The sequence below is a fragment of the Argiope bruennichi genome, chromosome 8 (genome assembly GCF_947563725.1).
Source record: "Argiope bruennichi chromosome 8, qqArgBrue1.1, whole genome shotgun sequence".
Lineage (NCBI taxonomy): Eukaryota > Metazoa > Arthropoda > Arachnida > Araneae > Araneidae > Argiope > Argiope bruennichi.
The window spans coordinates 18887763-18909082 of record NC_079158.1 but is presented as its reverse complement, the minus strand read 5'-3'; the positions used below and the strand labels follow the sequence as shown (position 1 = coordinate 18909082).

At 26.2% G+C, this 21320-nt stretch overlaps 1 protein-coding gene across 6 annotated transcripts in view; it reads left to right on the top strand.

Moving 5' to 3' along the window:
* The window catches only part of LOC129980522 (ribonuclease 3-like), a 60113-nt gene extending 38793 nt beyond the window's left edge, over window positions 1–21320 (top strand). For 3 of the 6 annotated variants that reach the window (XM_056090862.1, XM_056090861.1, XM_056090857.1), the window contains 13 exons: window positions 2326–2464; window positions 3429–3649; window positions 3735–3837; window positions 4984–5099; window positions 5758–5811; window positions 6246–6349; window positions 7234–7339; window positions 8624–8756; window positions 8884–8966; window positions 13832–13938; window positions 14082–14174; window positions 14759–14811; window positions 19074–19284. In XM_056090862.1, coding sequence (XP_055946837.1) covers window positions 2326–2464; window positions 3429–3649; window positions 3735–3837; window positions 4984–5099; window positions 5758–5811; window positions 6246–6349; window positions 7234–7339; window positions 8624–8756; window positions 8884–8966; window positions 13832–13938; window positions 14082–14174; window positions 14759–14811; window positions 19074–19180 — 1419 coding nt within the window. In that variant the 3' untranslated portion in view covers window positions 19181–19284. Of the gene's footprint in view, window positions 1–2325; window positions 2465–3428; window positions 3650–3734; window positions 3838–4983; window positions 5100–5757; window positions 5812–6245; window positions 6350–7233; window positions 7340–8623; window positions 8757–8883; window positions 8967–13831; window positions 13939–14081; window positions 14175–14758; window positions 14812–17310; window positions 17379–19073; window positions 19285–20667 lie in introns of those variants that run through there. The other 3 variants (XM_056090858.1, XM_056090860.1, XM_056090859.1) reach the window with 3 other exon arrangements.

Below are 21320 nucleotides of genomic sequence, written 5' to 3'. Positions count from 1 at the left end.
TATCACATTTTACTTTTTTATTATATTTAATTGATTCATTATTTTATTAATGAAAAATTCCTTTAATAATGTTTTGTTTATAAAATATGTATGATTTAAGTATTGCCCTATTGTTTTCATTGGCATGTTTCAATGCAGAAATAGCATCATTTTTGTCTTTGCCTTAAATTTCAAATTTGAGCCAAGATCAAGATAATTAGACTAATACAAAGAAAAGTACTATGAAACAGATAGTTATAACAAAATTTGAAAATCTAAATTCCTTGCTGCGGATTCTTTCTTAAGACACTAGAGCAAACCTACCACCAAAGTAATCAAATGTAAATAAAAAGCAAACTCTGAAGATAGATTTTTATTTTGCAGTTCCTCCAGCAATGCTGAATGTTATTATTCCTATCTACTATTGCATATATAAATGTTAAATGCAACTCCTGACTGATTCGCTATGACATCTTCTAATCTTGATAATCAAGAGTGAAACTTATGAGGATATCTTTTTTTTAAATTTATGAAGCAGAAATTATTATTTTAAATTTTTATCAGCAGAAAAAAAAAATCAGACCCTGTGTATTCACATATTCAAATGTTTGAGCTTGATTTAATTACTCTAATAAATATGTTTTCTAGGTGAAAACTCAATTCTAATATGGCAGAAATTTTTGATTTTGAATTTTTGCACTTTTAATATTAAGTGAATTGTAGGTGTTGACCATATTCCTCTACCTTTGTCTTAAAAATTTGTTTAATTCCATTAGATTACTAGTTTAATCCTAGCTACTGCAGTTACCAATTTAAAAAAAAATGACAATAAATAAAGAAAGTAAGGAGCAGTCTTTAAAAGTGATTTTGGATGGAATGCTTCTTTTGCAGTCATAATATTGCCTATTCTTCTTTCATTTACACCAACAACCTTGTCATTTTCCAAACTAAAGAAAAAACTTCAAATAACATGAAACCTTTTAAAATTTCATACATTCTATAAAATCCTTTTTTATTTGTTGGTTAAACAATAACATAAATATAAAAAAAAAATTACCTCCCCCCCCCCTGGATTACATGTTGCAAGTGAAACTGTATGGAAATGCTAGTTTCAAATAAGAATATAGATCATCAGGGACTTCTTAGATGCTGGATTCTAGATATGTTATCTTGCAACATGCACTAATCATTCAAAATTTTCTACAAGACAGATTGCTGCACCCGAAGTTGTCAAATTTGCTATATAAAAACTTTGGTGCGGATTAAGGGGAAAAAAAATTCTGAATAGAATTTTAATCAAATAGTTAATTGAACATTCAAAAATAAATTTAAGTGTTAAAGCTTTTTTTCAATAGCTCCAGAGCATATTATTATATGTAGATTATATGTCACTTATAAATTTGATAGATTTTAACTTTATTTAGATAATTTTTTGTGTAGTTTCTAATTTTAATCAATTACTAAATTAAATGTTTTTAATTGTAATAAAATTTAAGGCATTTCTTTTCAATGCATTTTTTATCTTAAGATTTTTTTTATTTTCACTTTATCATTGCTATCATTAATAATTAAATTTTAAAAAATAATATAAGAACAAAGGTAGCATTATCATGCAACAATGTTTTGGACTAGAGGTTTGAATGCTTCTTTAAATTTTCTTACATAGGTTTTTGCTAGCTTGTTGGAATGCACTCATTAATTACATTCCCTTAATCCTTTTTCATCTTCGCAGCTCAACTTCTTTCCAAAGAGAAAATGACTGTGAGGGTAAAATTTTCTTAAAATTCATCATGAGTAATATCAAAACATTAATCAATGTAATGTTGTGTTTTTCTTTTCCAAATAAATTTAATAGTTTGCAAAATTTGTATTTTACTGCTGTTTCCCTTTTGAAACTCATTTGAGCAAAATAAAATTTACATAGTAAGGAAATGATTATATATAACTGAAAGGATCAAAATCAGTTTCTAAAAATGTAAATGCCTTGCTTTTCTTATGAATATCCACACATGCATAGCTTAATTTCATTGTCTAAATTTAGTTGTTAATCATAAATTATAATTGCCAGTGTTAAGAGGATTTTTTTTCTGTTTACTTTTTTTTTTTTTACATTGTCTTTTAAGCTGAGACATTCTTTTGATTTCCCTAGCCAAATCAGAACAACTAATCAATTTTTGATTATCTATTACACTTAAAAATCACATATATTAAAAACTATCTTATATTATAAAATGAGAGCAATTCACCATTAGCTGTTTATATATATTAATAGTATTTTTAAATTTACATTTTGTTTCTTCTGTCTTCTTAAAGTATTATTGTTTGTAAAAGTATATTTTTTTTCAGCTTGCTCTTACACATCCATCATACAGAGAAAATTTTGGTACCAATCCAGATCATGCACGGAACTCCTTAACCAACTGTGGACTGCGACAACCTCAGTATGGAGACAGAAGAATTCATTATATGAACACTCGCAAAAGGGGCATGTATTTTTTTTACCCTTAATGATGAAATTAAAATTCTCTTATACTAGTGTCCATGGTTTTCTGAATCATATGCCTTGGAAATAATTAGAAAATTAATTCTCCTTACTTTCTTCATTTGAATATCACATTAATTTTTAAATTCTTGGTAGCTTTAAAGTACTGTTCAATTTAAAAAAAAAAAAAAACTAGCATTACTCTTTTATGCATAAGATACTACTTTTCAACTATAAAAAAGTTATTAAAAAATGCCCATCAATTATTTTTTTTTAGTTTTACAAAATATAAAAACAATTTTTAAATTATTTTAATTAATTGCATTTTAACTTTATGCATGTTAATATAGTTGTACATGCTTCATCTTATACTGCATTATACTCACTGATTTGCTTCTTACAAAGTCTTTCACCTGACATTAACATAACTCACCTGGGTATAATGTTTCAAATTAAATGAATATTCAGTTAGCAATCCATGACAATGCTCTGAAGTTATATCCTTTTTATGGTTTTTTTCTATTGACAGGTCACATCTTTGCATTATAATAATATATTAATTTCACACATTTTATTTATAAAATGTTATGATTCTAAAAACTCAGATGATTCAGCCATACATTTTTAAATGAATTAACCGTAACTTTTTCATGAAATTGCTTTTCAAATTGATCATGCAGTTACATTTCTTTTTTATGAACATATATTAATAATAAATATTTATTGCAAAACTAATACTTGCATTTAGTAAACCTGGCATTAATAATTATAAAAATAATCAGATTAATTTAAATCAACATTGAAAATATTTCTCTTACTTGCCTAAAATATTAGTAATTGTGAATTTTTTTTCAAAAAAAAAAAAAAAAAAAAGTTTTTTTTTTTTTAAATTTAATTTTAATGAAATGTGTTTAAAAATCCAGTTTCATCTAAATTGATCTTTATGGGGAAATTTTCAAATTAATAGGTATCAATACTCTTATCAATATCATGTCAAGATTTGGAAGCCAACAGGAAGCAACATCTAGCATCAACCACAATGAAAGACTTGAGTTTTTGGGTGATGCAGTAGTTGAATTTCTGTCAAGTATACATCTCTTTTATATGTTCCCTGACCTTGAAGAAGGTGGTTTGGCAACTTACAGAGCAGCTATTGTTCAAAATCAGCATTTAGCTGTATTGTCCAAAGTGAGCTATAACTTTTTCAACATCTAAAAAGAAATATAATTTGAAGGAATGTCTAATTACACATCATATATTTTTCTTTCAATAGAAACTTCATTTGGAAAAGTTTATGCTGTATGCTCATGGCTCAGATTTATGTCATGATTTGGAATTAAGACATGCAATGGCAAATTGCTTTGAAGCATTGATGGGTAAAATAAGAATATTTTTATGCATCTGGAATATTTTCCAGATGTTTCAATTTATTTTTCATTGTTTTGCATAAAATGAATTGCTTGAAATAGTAGATTTGTTTAAAAATTGCATACAATTCTAAATTTTGTCTGTGTTATGTTGAATTGTCCATTTGATTTATTTTATTAGAAAAAGAGTATATTTTTTTATTAATATAATGTATATAATCTAATGATATTCTAAACAACAAATTTTGGTGATATGTTTTTCATTTTTACTGTTGAATACAGTATAATTAGACTACATGGGAGAGGTGGGAAATAAATAAGAAAGCGCTAGTGTATTTTAAACTATACTGCAAACTTTTAAAATTTTCCTCAGTAGTTAATAATTTTATATAAATGAGTGTAAGGAAAGTAAGAAAAATAATTTTAAAAATAAATCTAACTGAAATGTTAAATTACAATTAATTATTGAAAAACCTTATTAATTTTTAAAACATTTCCAAAGTAAAGCAATTTTATATAATGTCTTGTTATAGGAAAATGTTTCATTATATAGAAATAATTTTTTTTTATTAAATAACTTATTTTCAAAAGTAGTTGCAAATCAAATTTTAGGGATACTAATTTAAAATTGTGCAATGTAAGATTCAATCGATATTTCGATAAGATTCAATCGTAAGATTTTTATTATTATTTTTAGCAAATTTAATGAAATTTGTATTCTAAAGTAATTAATGAATGTATCTGTATATTTCATGATGAGCTTCAAAATTTTATCGTTCAACATTAATAATAGTCTCTGGCAAATGATTTCCTTTAACCATGATGACAATCTTTTTAAAGAGTTAGCATTTAATTATTCTGATTATTGTTTGTGTAATTCTTATGACATTGCTGAGGTATAAAAGAATTTATATTCTTCAAAAGTTTCCAAATAGTGTCAGAAGATACTAATTCAATCTTTTGTATGGAATAGATGTGGGGAGGTACAGAAGTAATCCAGTTTATTGTAGTAAAAATTATAAAATTCTAAGAATGTATTTTTGTTTTTTTATCGATGAGGTAACTTAAATTTCCTTAGAAAGTGGTGAAATTACAAAAAAAAAAAAAAAAAAATTAGGGAACATTCAGAAGCATACCTTTTTCTGTTTATTTCAGGTGCATTGTTCCTAGATGGTGGAATAGAAGTTGCTGATAAAGTCTTTTCTAAAACTTTGTTTCCTGAGCCAGAACTACAGGAAGTCTGGAAGAATTATCCATTGCATCCCCTTCAGGTAGATATGTTTGTTGTGACAATTCTTTTGAAAATTATTGGTAAAAAAGGCGAGCATTCAGAATATGCCTGTGCTAAATTTAATAACTCCTAGTTCACCAGTTTACTCTGGATAGTGCCAACAAACGTTCTAAGTTTCATTTTTACTCTTATTAGAGAATACAAACTTCTCCATTGTTAATTTATTTATAGAGAAAGGACACCAAGTCATACATTTCTCAACAAAGAAATATATTTTATATTATCTTTGCTATATCTTTAGTAACATACCTTTTTGAAAGGCACATGTTTAATAATTTAAGAAATCTAGCAATCATTAGTCAGATAAATTAAAAGGCATAGTTGATAAGAAAAATTAATGATAATGTTTAAAGTTTGTTTCTCTCTTTAATGGCAGACATCTCTAAAAGGTAAGTATTTAATAATTTTAGTCATTAAGCCACCATTAGATGTAGACTTTCTATATTTATAGTCTACTTAAAATAGTTTGTTTCTACTAGAGATAGTTTTATTTTTTAAATAAAATATATGAATTTAATACCTTGACTTTTGCTCTTTATAAAAATTATGTATTAACTTATAGCAGTATTTATATATTTTATCTAAATAATTCATTTTATTATATTATTTCTTTCATGACTATGCATTTTGATTTTTAGGAACAAGAACCTGATGGAGATCGAAAATGGATTGAATCTGTTCCTTTGCTCCAAGTAAATACATACAAGTCTATGATTGTTATTCAAGGATATTGGTAGAAATACCTTTTATCTTTTGATTTTTAGAATATGCTTCCTCGTTTTTTCTTTGTATAACCTAAGAACTTCTAAAATGTCAGTCAAAATGTTCTTGAATCAAGAATGTATTTTCTTTTACATTCATGAAAAGTTACAAGTTGCATTTTCTCAAAACATTGAAGAATTTAATTAAATCTATTTTCATAATCATTAATACTTCAAATACATAGTTGAAGGTTCAAAATGAAATTTTAGTTATAATAAAATGAAAAACATTTAACATTTAAATTCTTCCATATTGTTTGTTTAAAATTCTTTATATATATATATAAATTAGATGTTAAGTAGAGTAACTTTTTGTAATTTATTATTTTAGTGTTAAATTAATCCTATTTTTCAATTATTTTTAGAAACTACACAAATTTGAAGAACAAATTGGTATAGAATTTACACACATTCGCCTTCTAGCCAGAGCTTTGACACATCGCAGCTTGGGTTACAATAACCTTACCCTGTAAGTAGAATTTAATTTAACATTAATTCATTTTATCGTTTATGAAGCTTCTCTTGTTTGAAGAGTAATTCTTGAAAAAAATCTCTTGTTTCATGAGTAATTCTTTAAAAATTTGTATTATTATAAAGATAATTTTGAACAATTTAATATAAAAGATATTTTAAATTCTTTATCAATTGATATGTTCCCATCGATTCTAGTTTTTATGTTTCTAAATTCTCTTCATACATCATAGTGATTGTATCTGTTATATTTGTAATATCTCTTAATTCTCAATTTAGCATATCATAAAAGTATAATGCTTTTATATATATATATATATATATATATATATATATATATATATATATATATTTGTAAGCTTCATGCAGTGCATACTGTTTTCATATTTGTTGTAAATCGTTGGGAGTTACTGTCCCTTTATGATTTAATTAACAGTAACTTGTTTGTTTACATAATTATATTTTCTGTTAATTTTCTGATTATTAGATTGAGCTTAATCAGATAGATTAAGCTTGCTGGAGAGTGGCCGGTGTTAAAATTTTTAGAGGTTGTGTTTTGAATGAATGCTTCTGCAATTCAATTAGTTAGGCAGCAAATTGTAATTTTGCATTTTTTAAATTTTAACATTTAAATTGTATGATTATTTTAATTAATCTAAGTTAATAATTAAATTTTTTGAATGAATTAATTCGAATATTCACAAATATTTAAATATCATCAAAAGAAAAATAATACTTTGCATTAAGAAAATGTATAAATTACTTTTTTTTTAGCAGATTTACTTCCTTTCTTTTCTCAGAAACTTTTCAGTTTTTTTCTTTCTTTTTTATTTACTTTATTCCTGTTTGTAAATTGACTTATTTGATGAATTTTTTTTCCAGAGGTTCAAATCAGCGTCTTGAATTCTTAGGTGATACAGTACTTCAGTTAGTAGCTTCAGAATATCTGTACAAATTCTTTCCACAGCATCATGAGGGACATCTTTCCGTAAGCATTTACATTATTGAGACTTGTGTAACAGTTTGGAGAAGTGAATAACTATTCAGCATTTCATAAGTATAACACCAAAAGATAAATATAGTTTTTAAAGAAACATTTTTATTTGTTTTAAAAAGGAGGAATTATCTTCATTTTAATTATTTTTTATTGTTTATGCTTTTAATTTACATTTCCTTATTTAAATAAAAAACTGATTACTTCACAATAAAATTCTAAAAAATATTGAAATAATGTATTGTCATAGAGAACACACAAGTATAAAAAATTTCAAAATTTTTTTAAGACGCAAGAAAAAAAATGAAAAATTGATTACAAATTTCCATCTTTATAAACATGGAAAAAGTTAAGATGAATAAAAGATAAAACTTAATGAAATGAAAAAAAAATTAAAATTGTTTTTAAATATATATATATATACTACCATAATACAATGTTGTAAAATTCTACTATATATTCAGTGAAATATTACGCCGATTACTTTTCATTAGAAAGGTACTATTTGAATATTGAATATTTTTATTTCAATTCTTTTGGTAAATATTGTATTAAAAAATAATATTTTGTGATACTGTTTTAATTTGGTATCTTAATCTGGTCTTTTTTTCCCCCACCGATTATATTCTCTAATTGTATTTTTTATAAAATCAAAATACTGTCATTTAGTTTAAAATGCTTTAAATACTGAATGTATTGGAGGGTATAGTTAAAGGATCTATTAAATATTTAATTATTGAACAAAATAAGATATACAATGATTTTTTGGTTTCTAAGGATGGGCACAAGTAATATCTCTAGTAATGCTTTTTATCTAACATCTGATGTCTAGATAGATAAAAAAAAGAATTATTTGGAGCTTGTGTTCCTCTAAATAGTCTAAGCATCTTTCAAAGAGTGATCTCTCCTCCCATATGGAAAGAAAAGATATAGGGCACTTCTTTAATTAAGGATAGATGTTTATGTAATGGTCGTACATATAATTGTTTATTTGTATAAAAGAAAGAAGTATTACTTAATTACTTAGATTTTTAATTTCATTATAAAGATTTAATATATTCTAATCTTTCAAATATTAAGTAAAGATATATATATTACTGACTTTATAACCAATGTTAAAAAGAAAATCACAGTCATATTTTTTTTCTCTCAAACTTTATTTTACCTACATTAGTAATGCTATATATTAAAATTTTCATAATTGAAATATAATCTGAATATATAATTCCGGCATTGAATCAAAACCAAGTTATCTATTTATATTTCAAATATTTTCAGTTGCTCAGAAGTTCTCTTGTGAACAATCGTACTCAAGCTGTTGTGTGTGGAGATTTAGGTATGGTGCAATATGCTATTTATCCTTACTTCAAAGTTGAACTAAAGCCCAAAGATAAAGCTGATTTGCTAGAAGGTACATTATAGTTTTAGTTTTTGTGGTTTTTATTAATTATCAAGCATTCGAAAGAAAGGAAACTTAAAAATTATTCCCCCCCCCATCTCATTAAATATAATTCTTTGTTGCTTTGCCCTATTTATAGCTTTCCTTGGAGCTCTTTATGTTGATAAAGATTTGGGCTATTGCAGAAAGTTTTGTGAAGTTTGTTTCTTTCCTCGATTACAGGTATGCAACTTTATTGAATAAGTTTGCTTTACTTAAAATATTAGAATTAAATATTGAAGGATTTTATTTTGCTTATAACTTGGTATTACCATTTTATATAAAAAAATATTTCATTTTTAGAGAGTATTTGAGGACAACTTTATGTCAAATATTTCAAAATGGCCATAGACTGGAATCAACTAAATTTTGTTCTCGAAAATTGAATACAATAACATTCATCCTAAATAATATGCAATGGTGCAGTAAAAGTTTTTTAATGCTTATTGGAACGATTCTTCAAAGATTAATTTTAACAATATTATTTACCAGGCTTAAACTCAAGTATTGCATAAGAAGCTGTAATTTAAATAGCATTGCAGTTTTATTGATATAAATTTTTTTTTTGTATGAAATTCATATGTACTATCGAAATGGATTATAATTATGGTATACTTGTAGACCATACATTTCCCTGTTATATGTTGCATTATTTGAAAAGAGGCAAAATAGAGAACAAATATAAATATAAGTAATGTAATCGTAATGAGCATTCATATTATAAATATTCCTGTGACAAGATGTTTTGTTCTTAAAAATGACTCTGTCGAGAACTGAATTATATATTAATTGTGAACTTTTGATGGCTTTCTAGATTAAGTCAGTGAGATTGGTCTCCACGAAACTTTTTTGGATATTCACCAATAAAGATGTTACTCCTCCCTTCACTCGTGTCACTCAAATCTTTGCAAGGCCCATAAATACTCTGATTTTTATTTTGAACATGCGAGATGGGTGCTTTATAGTATAGTAAAGAAAGCTGGTACTTATGTATTAATTGCGTGACATTGGTGAACATTGGTTATGAAACCACTCTATAATGTGTATCTTATATTTTTACTGCATCTACAGCCTAGTTATTAGTGATTTCCTACCATTTCTTTTTTTAATCGTATAGTCATTGATATGCAGTTAATACTTAAGTACCAAAATATCAAATATGTATTTAGGATACCTTTTTCCCAGCAAATTTGATAGAAATCTAAAAATGTGTTGTAAAGACTTTATATTAAAATTTATTGAGCTAGCTCAGAGAGTTTTCAAATTATCGTGTTCTGAGCAGCGTACAGACATAATTCCAAAAATGTTTTTTCGAACTTGGGAAAGCTGAAACATGGGAATGCATCTAAATCTTGAATTAAAATTTTTTGAATGTTATAATTCTTTATCCTTGTACATAAAAAAGTAAAAAATATTGAAGCTTTATAAAATAAATTTAATAAGATTGTTATAAGTTATGAACTTATGCATATTCATATGTGCCAGTCTTTTAAAAAGTTATCCATTTTTTTTTCAAGAGAAACAGAGAACTTTTAGGAAAATTACTATATATTTTGTGTATTCCTTTTTAGTCTTTGCATAATATGTTGTAATGAATACGATTAGATTTATGTAATAGCTGATTTGATGATTAGCTGATTCACTGGGAATATTAGAATCTCTTATGCGTTAGTTGATATTCATGACAACAAACTTACAGATGTGGTTGAAACAGCATTGTAGTTCCACCATGTGAAAGAGGCCACATTGGAACATACAGAAATAAAAACACCTTATTCTTGCATAAAATTTAAAATCACCAAAGACCTTGTTTAAGTTTGGCAATGTAGATGGGACAAATATGATTCAGAATCGGCAAGAAGAATCAGGACATATCTGTCTTGTGTAAACACTAAACATATTTTAATAATTGGATTCAACTTTTATATCTATGCAGTTAAGTGGGTGATGATAATTATTACATGTTTAAAGGCACTGCAGTTCAACACTGTACTGGCTGGTTTAAAAACTTATAGGAAACCAGTGTGTATCTTAAATGCCTGGAAAGAAACTATAGAATCTGTGAGGGGCTGTGTAAACTGGTTGAGTCAGAGTTGCGATGGTACCAGGAAAACACGAGGAATTTAAAAATTATCTATAAAACAGGGAAAATGCAGAGAATTTTATAATTTTTCTTAAAAACCAGGAAAGTACAGGGAATTTTAAATTTCTTGGTTTTTTTTTTTCATTTAAAAAAATGCCCATATTTTTAAACATTCCAAGTATAAAAGATCATCTCCATAACTCTAAAAATTAAACACCATCATTCACAGATCTCATCCTTTTGTATTGTGCATAAATCAGTCCACTTTCCAGGACTGAATGTATATATATAATGTATATATATAAATACTGGTGGAGTTACCCAAACTGAACAAAGAAACTTTTAAGCTGAGTGTTTTATATTTGTGCAGATTATATATATATGCATTGTGAATGTATGCCAAAAAACTTAACTATTTCAGATACTGTATCTTGTTTAAACCCATGCTTATTGAAAATCAGTGCAATATTATGCAAAAAGTAAACAGCTAATTTGCTCCTTTATTCCAAAACGCAAATTTTCACAGCCTGTTCAGAATGTGCAAAAATGCAATTTGAAATTTTTCTGAAAAATAAAAAGTGAATACAAAGAATAAATTGAAATAAAAAGAAATAGTTTGATCATGTTTAATTTGTTGCCTAATATTTATGAAGTTTGTGATTCTAGGCAATGCTTTGGTATTTACAATACAAATTTGTTGTAGAAATTTAACATGCTGGCACAATATATATATAAGCATGACAGGAATTAGGATGGTATAGGAGATATTACACATTGCTGTTAACAAGTAAAATAAATCATACAGACATCATTTTAAGTGCCTCACTGACCTTCCAAAATGGTATTCTCTTCTCCAGTTAAAATATTTTAATCTTTTTCATCAAATTGCCTCCATGCAATTAATGCCCGTTCTATTAGCTTTCGCAGGTACTCTTTCAGTCCTTTTACTCTCTACAATTAACTAATTTCCTACCAATCAGAGATTGCAGGGCCAACTCTTAAAATGTGGGAAATTGATCAGAATACTATACACCCCACCTGGAATTGGAATATCATCAAATTTCAAATCCAACATTGAGGATGCATACCTAATCTGGTATATATAATACCAGATTAACAATTATTCATCAGAATATGAAATAAAAGAACACATTAATTTTCAGCATGTAAGCAGACAATAAGGCAAATAAAACAAAATATGAGTAAGATAAACTTCTGTTACCTTCTACTTCTCACATAAAACATTAGAAAACAAGTATTCTTTGAGTTATCCAAATATTGTCATTATATTTGAAAGAATTATCTTGAAATATTATATTGATGTCAAAGATAATATATATTATTACTCAAATTATGTACTAAAACTCATAGCTCATACATTTATAATGTTTTATAAATGGTTATGTTACTGAACATCATAAATGTAACCATTTTCCTTAAATATATAAATCACATGAATATACAGCAAATATATTTGGAAAACCAAAAAATATATACAAACAAAAAGAATTCACTAAAGTTATAATTCACTGATATTATAAATACTTATACATTCTCTAATATCATAGAAGTTCATTAGTGAAATAACATTACAACAGTCCATTAAATAAATCATGTTAAATGTGAGACTGCATCTATATAAGGCATTTTGATTTCTAGCAGTGTTTAATTGCATTTTTATCATCAACACTGAATTCCACTTTCCATCAAGTCCAGTCTGGATGGCCAGAACAAGTTAATTTGGAACTTCACCCAATTCTCCAAACAAATTTTTGGGTCAGAGAGGATTTTAAATTGGTTCTTTGGTCAGTAGATGCTTGGAATATTAGTTCGAGAAAATATATGCAAAATTTTACCACATGTTCATTTGTGGTAAGTGACAGATGATATATTACTTCAGGCCACTTCAACATTTGGTAAATTAGGTTCAGAATATACATATGTCCATGACCAATTGAAGGTCAATTGGGCCATCAAATTTATATTTATAATTTGAAAAGGAAGTTCAATGCAAACAACTGGAGTGATGGAAGCCCTATCACTTATTTTAATTTTTCTTTTCAACTGGCAACTCATGCACACCAGGACTCAGGAAAATTAACCAACAACAGTCACACACCCTAATTACCTAGTGTTATGAAATATACTTTATGACCTATTCTCATACCTACCAAATACACATAAAAAATTTCTTGGAAATCGGTCGAGCCGTTTCGGAGGAGTTCGAACACAAACACCGTGACATGAGATTTTTATATATTAGATAGATTAGCTGGACTTTTTCAGCATTACGCCACAGTGGCGATGATTTCAAGCAAGCATTGATCTCTTCATCGTATGGTGAACCTGGATAGGAACACCCTAATTACCTAGTGTTGTGAAATATACTTTACGACCTATTTTCATACGTACCAAATGCACATAAAAAATTTCATGAAAATCGGTCGAGCCGTTTCGGAGGAATTCGAACACAAACACCGTGACACTAGATTTTTATATATTAGATGATATTTCAAACTAGAGGTTCCAATCTCGTCAAAATTTTCTGTCTTGCTTATGACAGTTTATCAGAAAACTGTCTTTAGCTGCATTCACTTGCACCCTTTTCTGGTTTCTTGACTATAAAATTAGATGAAAAATGATGAAAAGGATAAAATTTTGTCTTCTTGTTGCCTCAGGACAAACGGAATTTACTTTCGCTTCCCAGGAAATGATGGAAGGGATAAAATTCTCTTTTTTATTACCTCATGACAAATGGAATATACTACGTATAACTTTGCCTTCTGGATTTCCAATAGTAATTTTTTGTATTTTTACCAATTTATCCTGCTGGTTTTTTATTATTTCATCAAGGCAGCTGTTGGCACTCACTCTTTACTTGATTTATAATCAAGCAAATATTTGAAATTTTTTTTCTTTTTTTAAATTTAAATTTTATTTCTGAATTTTGTATTGAACTCTTCAGGATTTTATCATGAACCAAGACTGGAACGATCCCAAATCTAAACTTCAGCAATGCTGCCTTACTCTCAGATCTATGGATGGAGGAGAACCGGACATTCCAACATATAAGTATGTGTATTATTTTAAACTGAACTGGTATTTTACATTTAAAATAATTATTCTAAGTCATTTTTAAGTATTTACTTAGAAGTTACAATATATATTATTTGATCATTCAATATATATATATATATAAATTATTTGTTTTTAAGAGTTATTGAATGCAAAGGACCAACTAATACCCGTGTTTATACTGTTGCTGTTTATTTCCAAGGCAATCGTTTAGCTGTAGGATCTGGTCACAGGTAACAATTTTTTTGTTTTAAATAAATAAATTAACCATTAAAATTATTTATTAATGATTAAATGACTTTTAAATACTTTTGCATATCATTAAAATATTTTATAAATGTAACATTTTATTTATAAAAAAGCCATTTGCATGTTTTTGCAATTTCCTGATTTGTAAAATGTTTTTCCTATTCTGGTGCCAAGTAATAATTTTTTTAAGTTGAAAGGAAAGAAGAAATTTTAAGATAAACTTTCTTGTGAGCTTCAAAACAAACTTCAAATTAAAATTAATTTTAGATATTATCTATCTTTTAGAAAACTTGATATTTTTTAATCATTTATTATAGAATTGCAATTATACTCAACAATTATATAATATAAATTTGTTTCAGTGTTTGCTTTAAATTTCATTATAGAAATGTAAACAAGTTTACTTATATAATATTGGAAGAACGAGTTGTTTTCATAGTAATAATAATGTCTTTTGAGGAAAGGTTGAAAGGTCTTGTATAATTTGGTTGAACCCAAAATTTGATTTTTTTTTATTTGTTCTCTAAATCTAATACAACAAATTAAAAAGTTTTTTCTCTTACCTTAGTATTCAGCAAGCTGAAATGGACGCTGCAAGCAATGCCCTGCAAAAATCTAAAGGTACTGGATAATCACTATTTATAATAAAAATGAATATGTGTGTGTGTTGTCACTCTACAGGTTACTCTGGTTGACCTCTACAGCTACCAAACTTAGTATTTGTATATTTGAAGGATGAAAATGTTATAAAATTTTAATTAATAAAAAGCTAAAATAAATAGTACTACTATTTCGCAATTATTCCCGAAAATATTGCTACACATAAATGAATTTTTACGTAAATTTAAAATTCAAATTTTTTTTTCCAGTTTTTAATTAAAAAAAATTATTATAAATATATTTTTTAACAGTAATTTTGCACAAAATAAAAAATATATATTTAATTTGCACAAGCACATTACATATCCATGAAAAAAAATTAGCTTTTGTCACTGTCACACTGACAATAGCTCATATTAAAAGATTAAGCTGACTCGCTGCAAACTAAATTTATAAAAGTGCAATTTTTAGTATGTATTCCCTGAAATAAAATAAATATAGAACATGATATTTTTAATAAATAAATAAATTCAAAATAAAAGCTACTGCAACCTTTTAAAATATCTATATCATTAATTGAATAATTCTGTGATGTTTAAGGCAAGCTTGCTTTGACATATACTGGATATCTACTGAGGGGCCAATAGTTAATTTCTGAACCATTAATAATAAGCATACAAATCTAATAAGGAAAATGATCTAAAAGAAGTAAAAAGTTAATTAATATTCACATAGTTTGAATCAATGAATGTTCTGATGAATCACAGAATTTTAACTTTTTATGCAGATTCTGGGTCCTATGAGTCATATTTAATAAAATATTCTTGAGACTAATTATAAAGAAAAAGGTTCTACTGTTTTGTGACAAAAAAATTATGAAAATCTGAATGTCACTAATTTATAAAAATGCACCATTTTAGATCACTCTGTTAATTGTCTTGAAGAAAATATGCCAATTAGTACTTGGAATTTTCTCTACTGCTAATTGGTGTAAAATATTGAAATCAGATTGGCGAACCGGCCTGGAATCGCCAGGGGAATTAATTTTAAAACTGGAAATTTTTTATATATCGGTAATTCTTATCGAGTTTAACAATTCACTGGTATTTTTTCATTAGTAGAATGAAACACCATTGGCAACCAAGGAAAATCACTAATTTACTGATAATCAATACTAGATAGTGGGCGATTTGCACTTAAATTTCTGAAAAACTGAAATTTCAATTATGTTATATCGTCAGTGCTTATTTGAGAAGTTCCTTCAAACATTTACTCCTCCATTTCGTTTTCTTGCATTATTTATAGTATTGCAATAATAATTTGATGGTATAATTCTTTAATTCATCGTTTTCAGAGCGAGTCAAGATTGAGGCTAGATTTAAGCATTAGCCAAAATAATTTATGTACTGTAAAGTTGGTTAAATTCACCATCATATCTAATTTATTGTGTGTATATAAATATAATATAAAATTTCTCCAAAATTTTTCGTTTCCTTAATTTTTTTTAGGATCTTAGGTTATCGACATATTTAGCTAAAATGAATTTGCTTTTGCTTTCTATGGGAAAATGCATCCTAACTAAGACCTAACTACCATTACTGTTTTCAATTTAAATTTTAATTGCTCTGTTTAATTTAAAAGGAAGCTATATGTATTAACTTTCCTCCCCTTTTTCTTTCTTTGAACATCAAGTCCATTGTACCACATGTCATGAAAGTGAAAGTATAAATTTTGTGTATTAATATTCAAAGCTGTTTTAAACTGGATGTAAAATGTTGGCCCATTATTATAATTCTCAAACAATTTGTTGTAACTAAATAAACATTTTGCCAAAATTAATATTTTTTCTACTTCTCGATATCTTTTTGGTGAATTATGAAATACCTGGATGTTATTGCTAATATTTTTTGAAAACATTTTTTTTCTTATTTTTAAACACCAGGAAAAAAACACACACATTATTTTTAAATGTTATGGATCTTTTATTAAATTTTTCTAATGGACAGACATTACAGATGATGTGGATAGCTAGTATTTTCTTTTAACATTTTTTATTTATTTTGCTTTTGTTTAATATTTCCCAAATGTTCAATAAAATGCTCCATAATTTAAAAATAACATTAAGCCCAAGAAATGAATTTGTTTTATATATTATAGGTATACATTTCTTCTATATTTTTCTGAAAAAAATTAAAAAGAAGGATAGGATAAACAACATTTTTCTTATACATTTTTTAAAAAGTATATGAAACCGATTTGCAAAATTCATTCATGCTATCTTTTTTATACCTCTAAACTTTTTTTCTTTTTATGTAATAAAGGAAAAATATTGATAATAAGAATCAACTTTCCACTTTTTTCTGTATGATACAGGTTAAACATTTTGCCAGTATGCAAATGATTTTTTCGCTGTAGATGGTTGTCTAAAAGTTAATGCAGTTTTCCTATCATTGAATAATCTCACTTATTTTGATACAGTGTTTTCATTTTGTGCTTAAATGAATTGTTTTTTTCTGTTAGTAGAATTACGGTTCAATTCTGGCTCTTGTGCTGGTAAACAGTATGGATTAGGGGAGACCTCACAGGAAGTAAACAAATAATTTTATTCTTAAGCACTCTGCCAATGTGCATGTGTTTTTGTACTGCATCTTTCGTGAGTAAATCTGACAAACAGTTCTGAGATATGACTGGCTGGTTAAATATCCACCTAGATGGACATGCGTCTTTTAATGTTGATTAATATATTTGCAAAAAAAGGGAGTGTTTATATAATTGAAGCTTATCTGGGATCCAATAAGTAAAAGTGGTTTTTCATTTTAATTTTGTTTTCTTAGTATTTTATTTTATTTTACATTGATTTTAGTTAAATGAGTAGAAGAGATTTTCATATACAGCTATAAAGTTATACAATATTATGTTTTTAACTGTATATGAAAATTTCACAATGAAATCATAAAGAAAATAAATCTACTCATTCTGAAAATATTAGATATATCCTAAAAAAGGTAGGGAAATTTATTATAAAACCTGGAAATACCAGAGAAAGCCACACAATAGAAATGATGGCCATCCTGGAAGTTTCTTGTCATAAAATAATAATATTCAAAACATCATAACTCGGTCAGATTTGGTCGCAGAAGATTGAAACATTTTCTTTGTTTAAAAGTTGGAATGTTTAGAATATTTTGCTGAATATGAATCATAGGATTGAAGTACTGTATGAAATTTAGACTTCATATTTTCTTTTCAGAAGTGTATTTATTGACTGAAACCAAATAAAGTGTTATTATTTATGTCATTTAAATCCTTTTGAAATTAAATTTGAGATCTGAACTTTATGATAAATCAGAGTAATTTATTTATGTAGAATAATAATTTGTGATATTATATAAATTATAAAAAATACTTTGTAGTACACACAAGATTTTAATGGTAAACAATTCTCTTATGTGTACTCATATTTAAAAAAAAAAAAAAAAAAAAAAAGATGTTTGGTTTCAGCTAAAAAGTTTTTGTATTACTTGAAGTTTTATCACCTTTATTTTAAATTAAAGTTTGAATTTTAGGGGAGTTAACTGAAAATTAGTGTGCAGAACATTGTAAGACTTCTATAACAGTATGAGTTATATCTCTATTAAAATGTGGAGCTAAAAAATATTTTACTGTGGAAAATATTAAGGCCAAGTTACACAAAATATTTAATGGAAAAATTTAGTGACTATTAAACCCAGAGAACTGGTGTAAAACATTATGGCCAATTTATACAAAATATTTAATTGAAAATTTTTGTGATTGTTAAACCTATTGAACTGGCTAGTTGCCAGAGATGAGCCATCATTAATTATCATTATGAAATTTCTTAATTTATTATATTAAAGATCAAAATAATGATTTATGTTTGTTTACACACATAACTTATTAAGACTTCTCTTTACATCTTTTTAATTAAATTTCATTTTTTTAATCTTATTTATTTATAAAGATGGAATAGAAATTCATTTCACACTTACCTCCTGAGGTGATAAAGTTTTGAAATTTTATTTACCTCTATGATTTTTATGATAATATTTTCTGATCTTAATTATCAATTAATTAATAAAAATGCAATTATATTTCATGTGTGTAGTTCTATTTGATATTAAGAAAATTTGTTTCAAAATTCATATTGATAAAAATGGATGGAACTAAAAAAATAGAAAATACTTAAAATAAATAATTCTACTTTTTATTACTTATATAAATTCTTTTTAATAATATTAATTTATTTCTTCCTTTTGTTTTAGACCTCTTCCCACAACTGAAACATCAAAAAAGAGCCATAGAAAGGAGTTTAAAACAAGGAAACACACGCAAACACAAGCGACATAGGCATTCAGAATCAAGAAATTAAATATTTTCCTAGAGAAATGTTTATTGCTCTTGACGTATGTCATTTTTGAATATTTTACAAAAAATAAATGATATGATTATTTCATCTGAAATTTGTACTATCAATGATGGATATTCTCATTTCTTTAATTATTTTTGTATTTTCTTTCTAGTACATTTTTAATAGTTTTAATGGCAGTATGAAATCATGCTAATTATTTGTTGAAGACCTGTTATTTAAAGTAATGTTTGCCATATTAATGAAGATTTGTAAAAATTATTATATTGATTCTTTGACAAAAAATCATTTCTTTTTATAATTTTTGGATTTGTAAGAAGATTTTAAAAGTTTTTTTTAACTAAAAACATTTATATAATATATGTTTGGATATATCAAAAGTATTTTCTTTTTCTGTAATCAAATATTATTATGGTATTTATTAGTACTAAACAATGAAATATTAGAATACAAAGTTAAGTCTATAATGAGTTTTGCCATTTGAACAATCCCTTTGGAGGGGGGGGGGGAGGAATCCCCTTTTAGTTTTCTAAATTTTTGCTTGATGATTTGCTTTTCAGTTTATCAGAAACTTCTCTAGACTTCATATGCACTTTTTTATAGTTTATATAATGATCAGTGTGTAATATGTCTATGTCACCCATTATCCAATCTTAAAATGAAAGGAGCTAAGTAAGTCGATTATAAAACATGGAACCTTTTATGAAAATACTTTTGATCTACTCTAATATATGATGTAATGTTATGTTCTTAACATAATTTTGTCCATATTTTTGTTTTGAAAAACAAAAGGTACTAATAATATTCATAATTATCACTGAAAATTAAGATTTCATGACAGGTAACCAAGTACATTTGTATTTAACTTACAGCGTGTTATTGATTATTATTATGTTTCATTTGCTTTTCAGAATAAAAACAGTTTTGCGTGATAATTCAATAGCCAATTTAATGCGATATGATTGGAAAATAACTTTCAAGTGCAGCTGATTGTTTTTTTTGTTTTTTTTTCTAAAGTTGCATTTAAGAAATACAAACTTCTGAATTGCTTGATGCAATTAAGGGAATGGACTTAACTATATGACTATGAATTTATAATGGGAATGAATTTAAATTAGAGACATAATTATAAGTGCAACAATTTTTTATTGTGAATTTAAATAAATATCCTATGATTTTAGCTATTAAAATGATCAAATTGTTGATGAGTGAAACATATTACATGCAATTCCCTTTAATTAGCTACTTAAATGTCAAGTATTGTTTTGGTATATTATTAAATTGTTGGTAAATTTTGATTTTATTTATTGTTTTGCATTACTTATGTAAATACTATTTCATAGGAGTAGTACAGATATCAGTATATTATTAATATCTGGTTTGGAATTCTGCCTCAATACAGCTGCTATCTCAAATAAAAATTTGTGCTTTATTTGGAACTAGCTTGTAAACCTAAAATTTATTATTTGACATTCATTAATTTTTCCAAGGGTTTTGACACTTAAGAAGTTTGTGAACTGACTAAACATCTGTGATAATTTTTCTGCCGCAATCAAGACTTGTTGCTGAAAAAGCTGCATAAAGAGTATTTTAAGACTTTTGTACATTTCTGATTGGTGGTGATTGTGCATGTCATGTCAGATTTCATGTGATAAAACAATTTATTGTGCATTGTAAATAATGTATGCAGTGTCCAATTATATATATCCATTGTTATATGTGTAATGTTACTTGATGACAATCTCACTGAATTGTATCAATAGCAGTCATCTATCTGTCATAGCGAGTTTCAATATTTATTTATGCATGTAAATATGAATTTTATTTATAAAAGTTAACTTTTCTTAGATATCCATTTTTAGTATGTAGAATTTGATCAGCTGTGTAACTATTATTAGTAAAATATAATCCATGTGTATTTCAGAAAGAAAAATCTTTCAAAAGTAATTGAATGGTTATCTTCAAAATCTATTTGATTTTTTGGAAATATTTAATGAAAGAATTTTGTAAGTTGTGCACAATGGATTACAAAGACTTATACAAAATGAATGTATGGTCTAATTTGAACAAAATATCAACTTTTCTTATTATCAATGTAAGAAATTAGAAATAAATATTGTTTTATTTCATGGCAAATTATTGA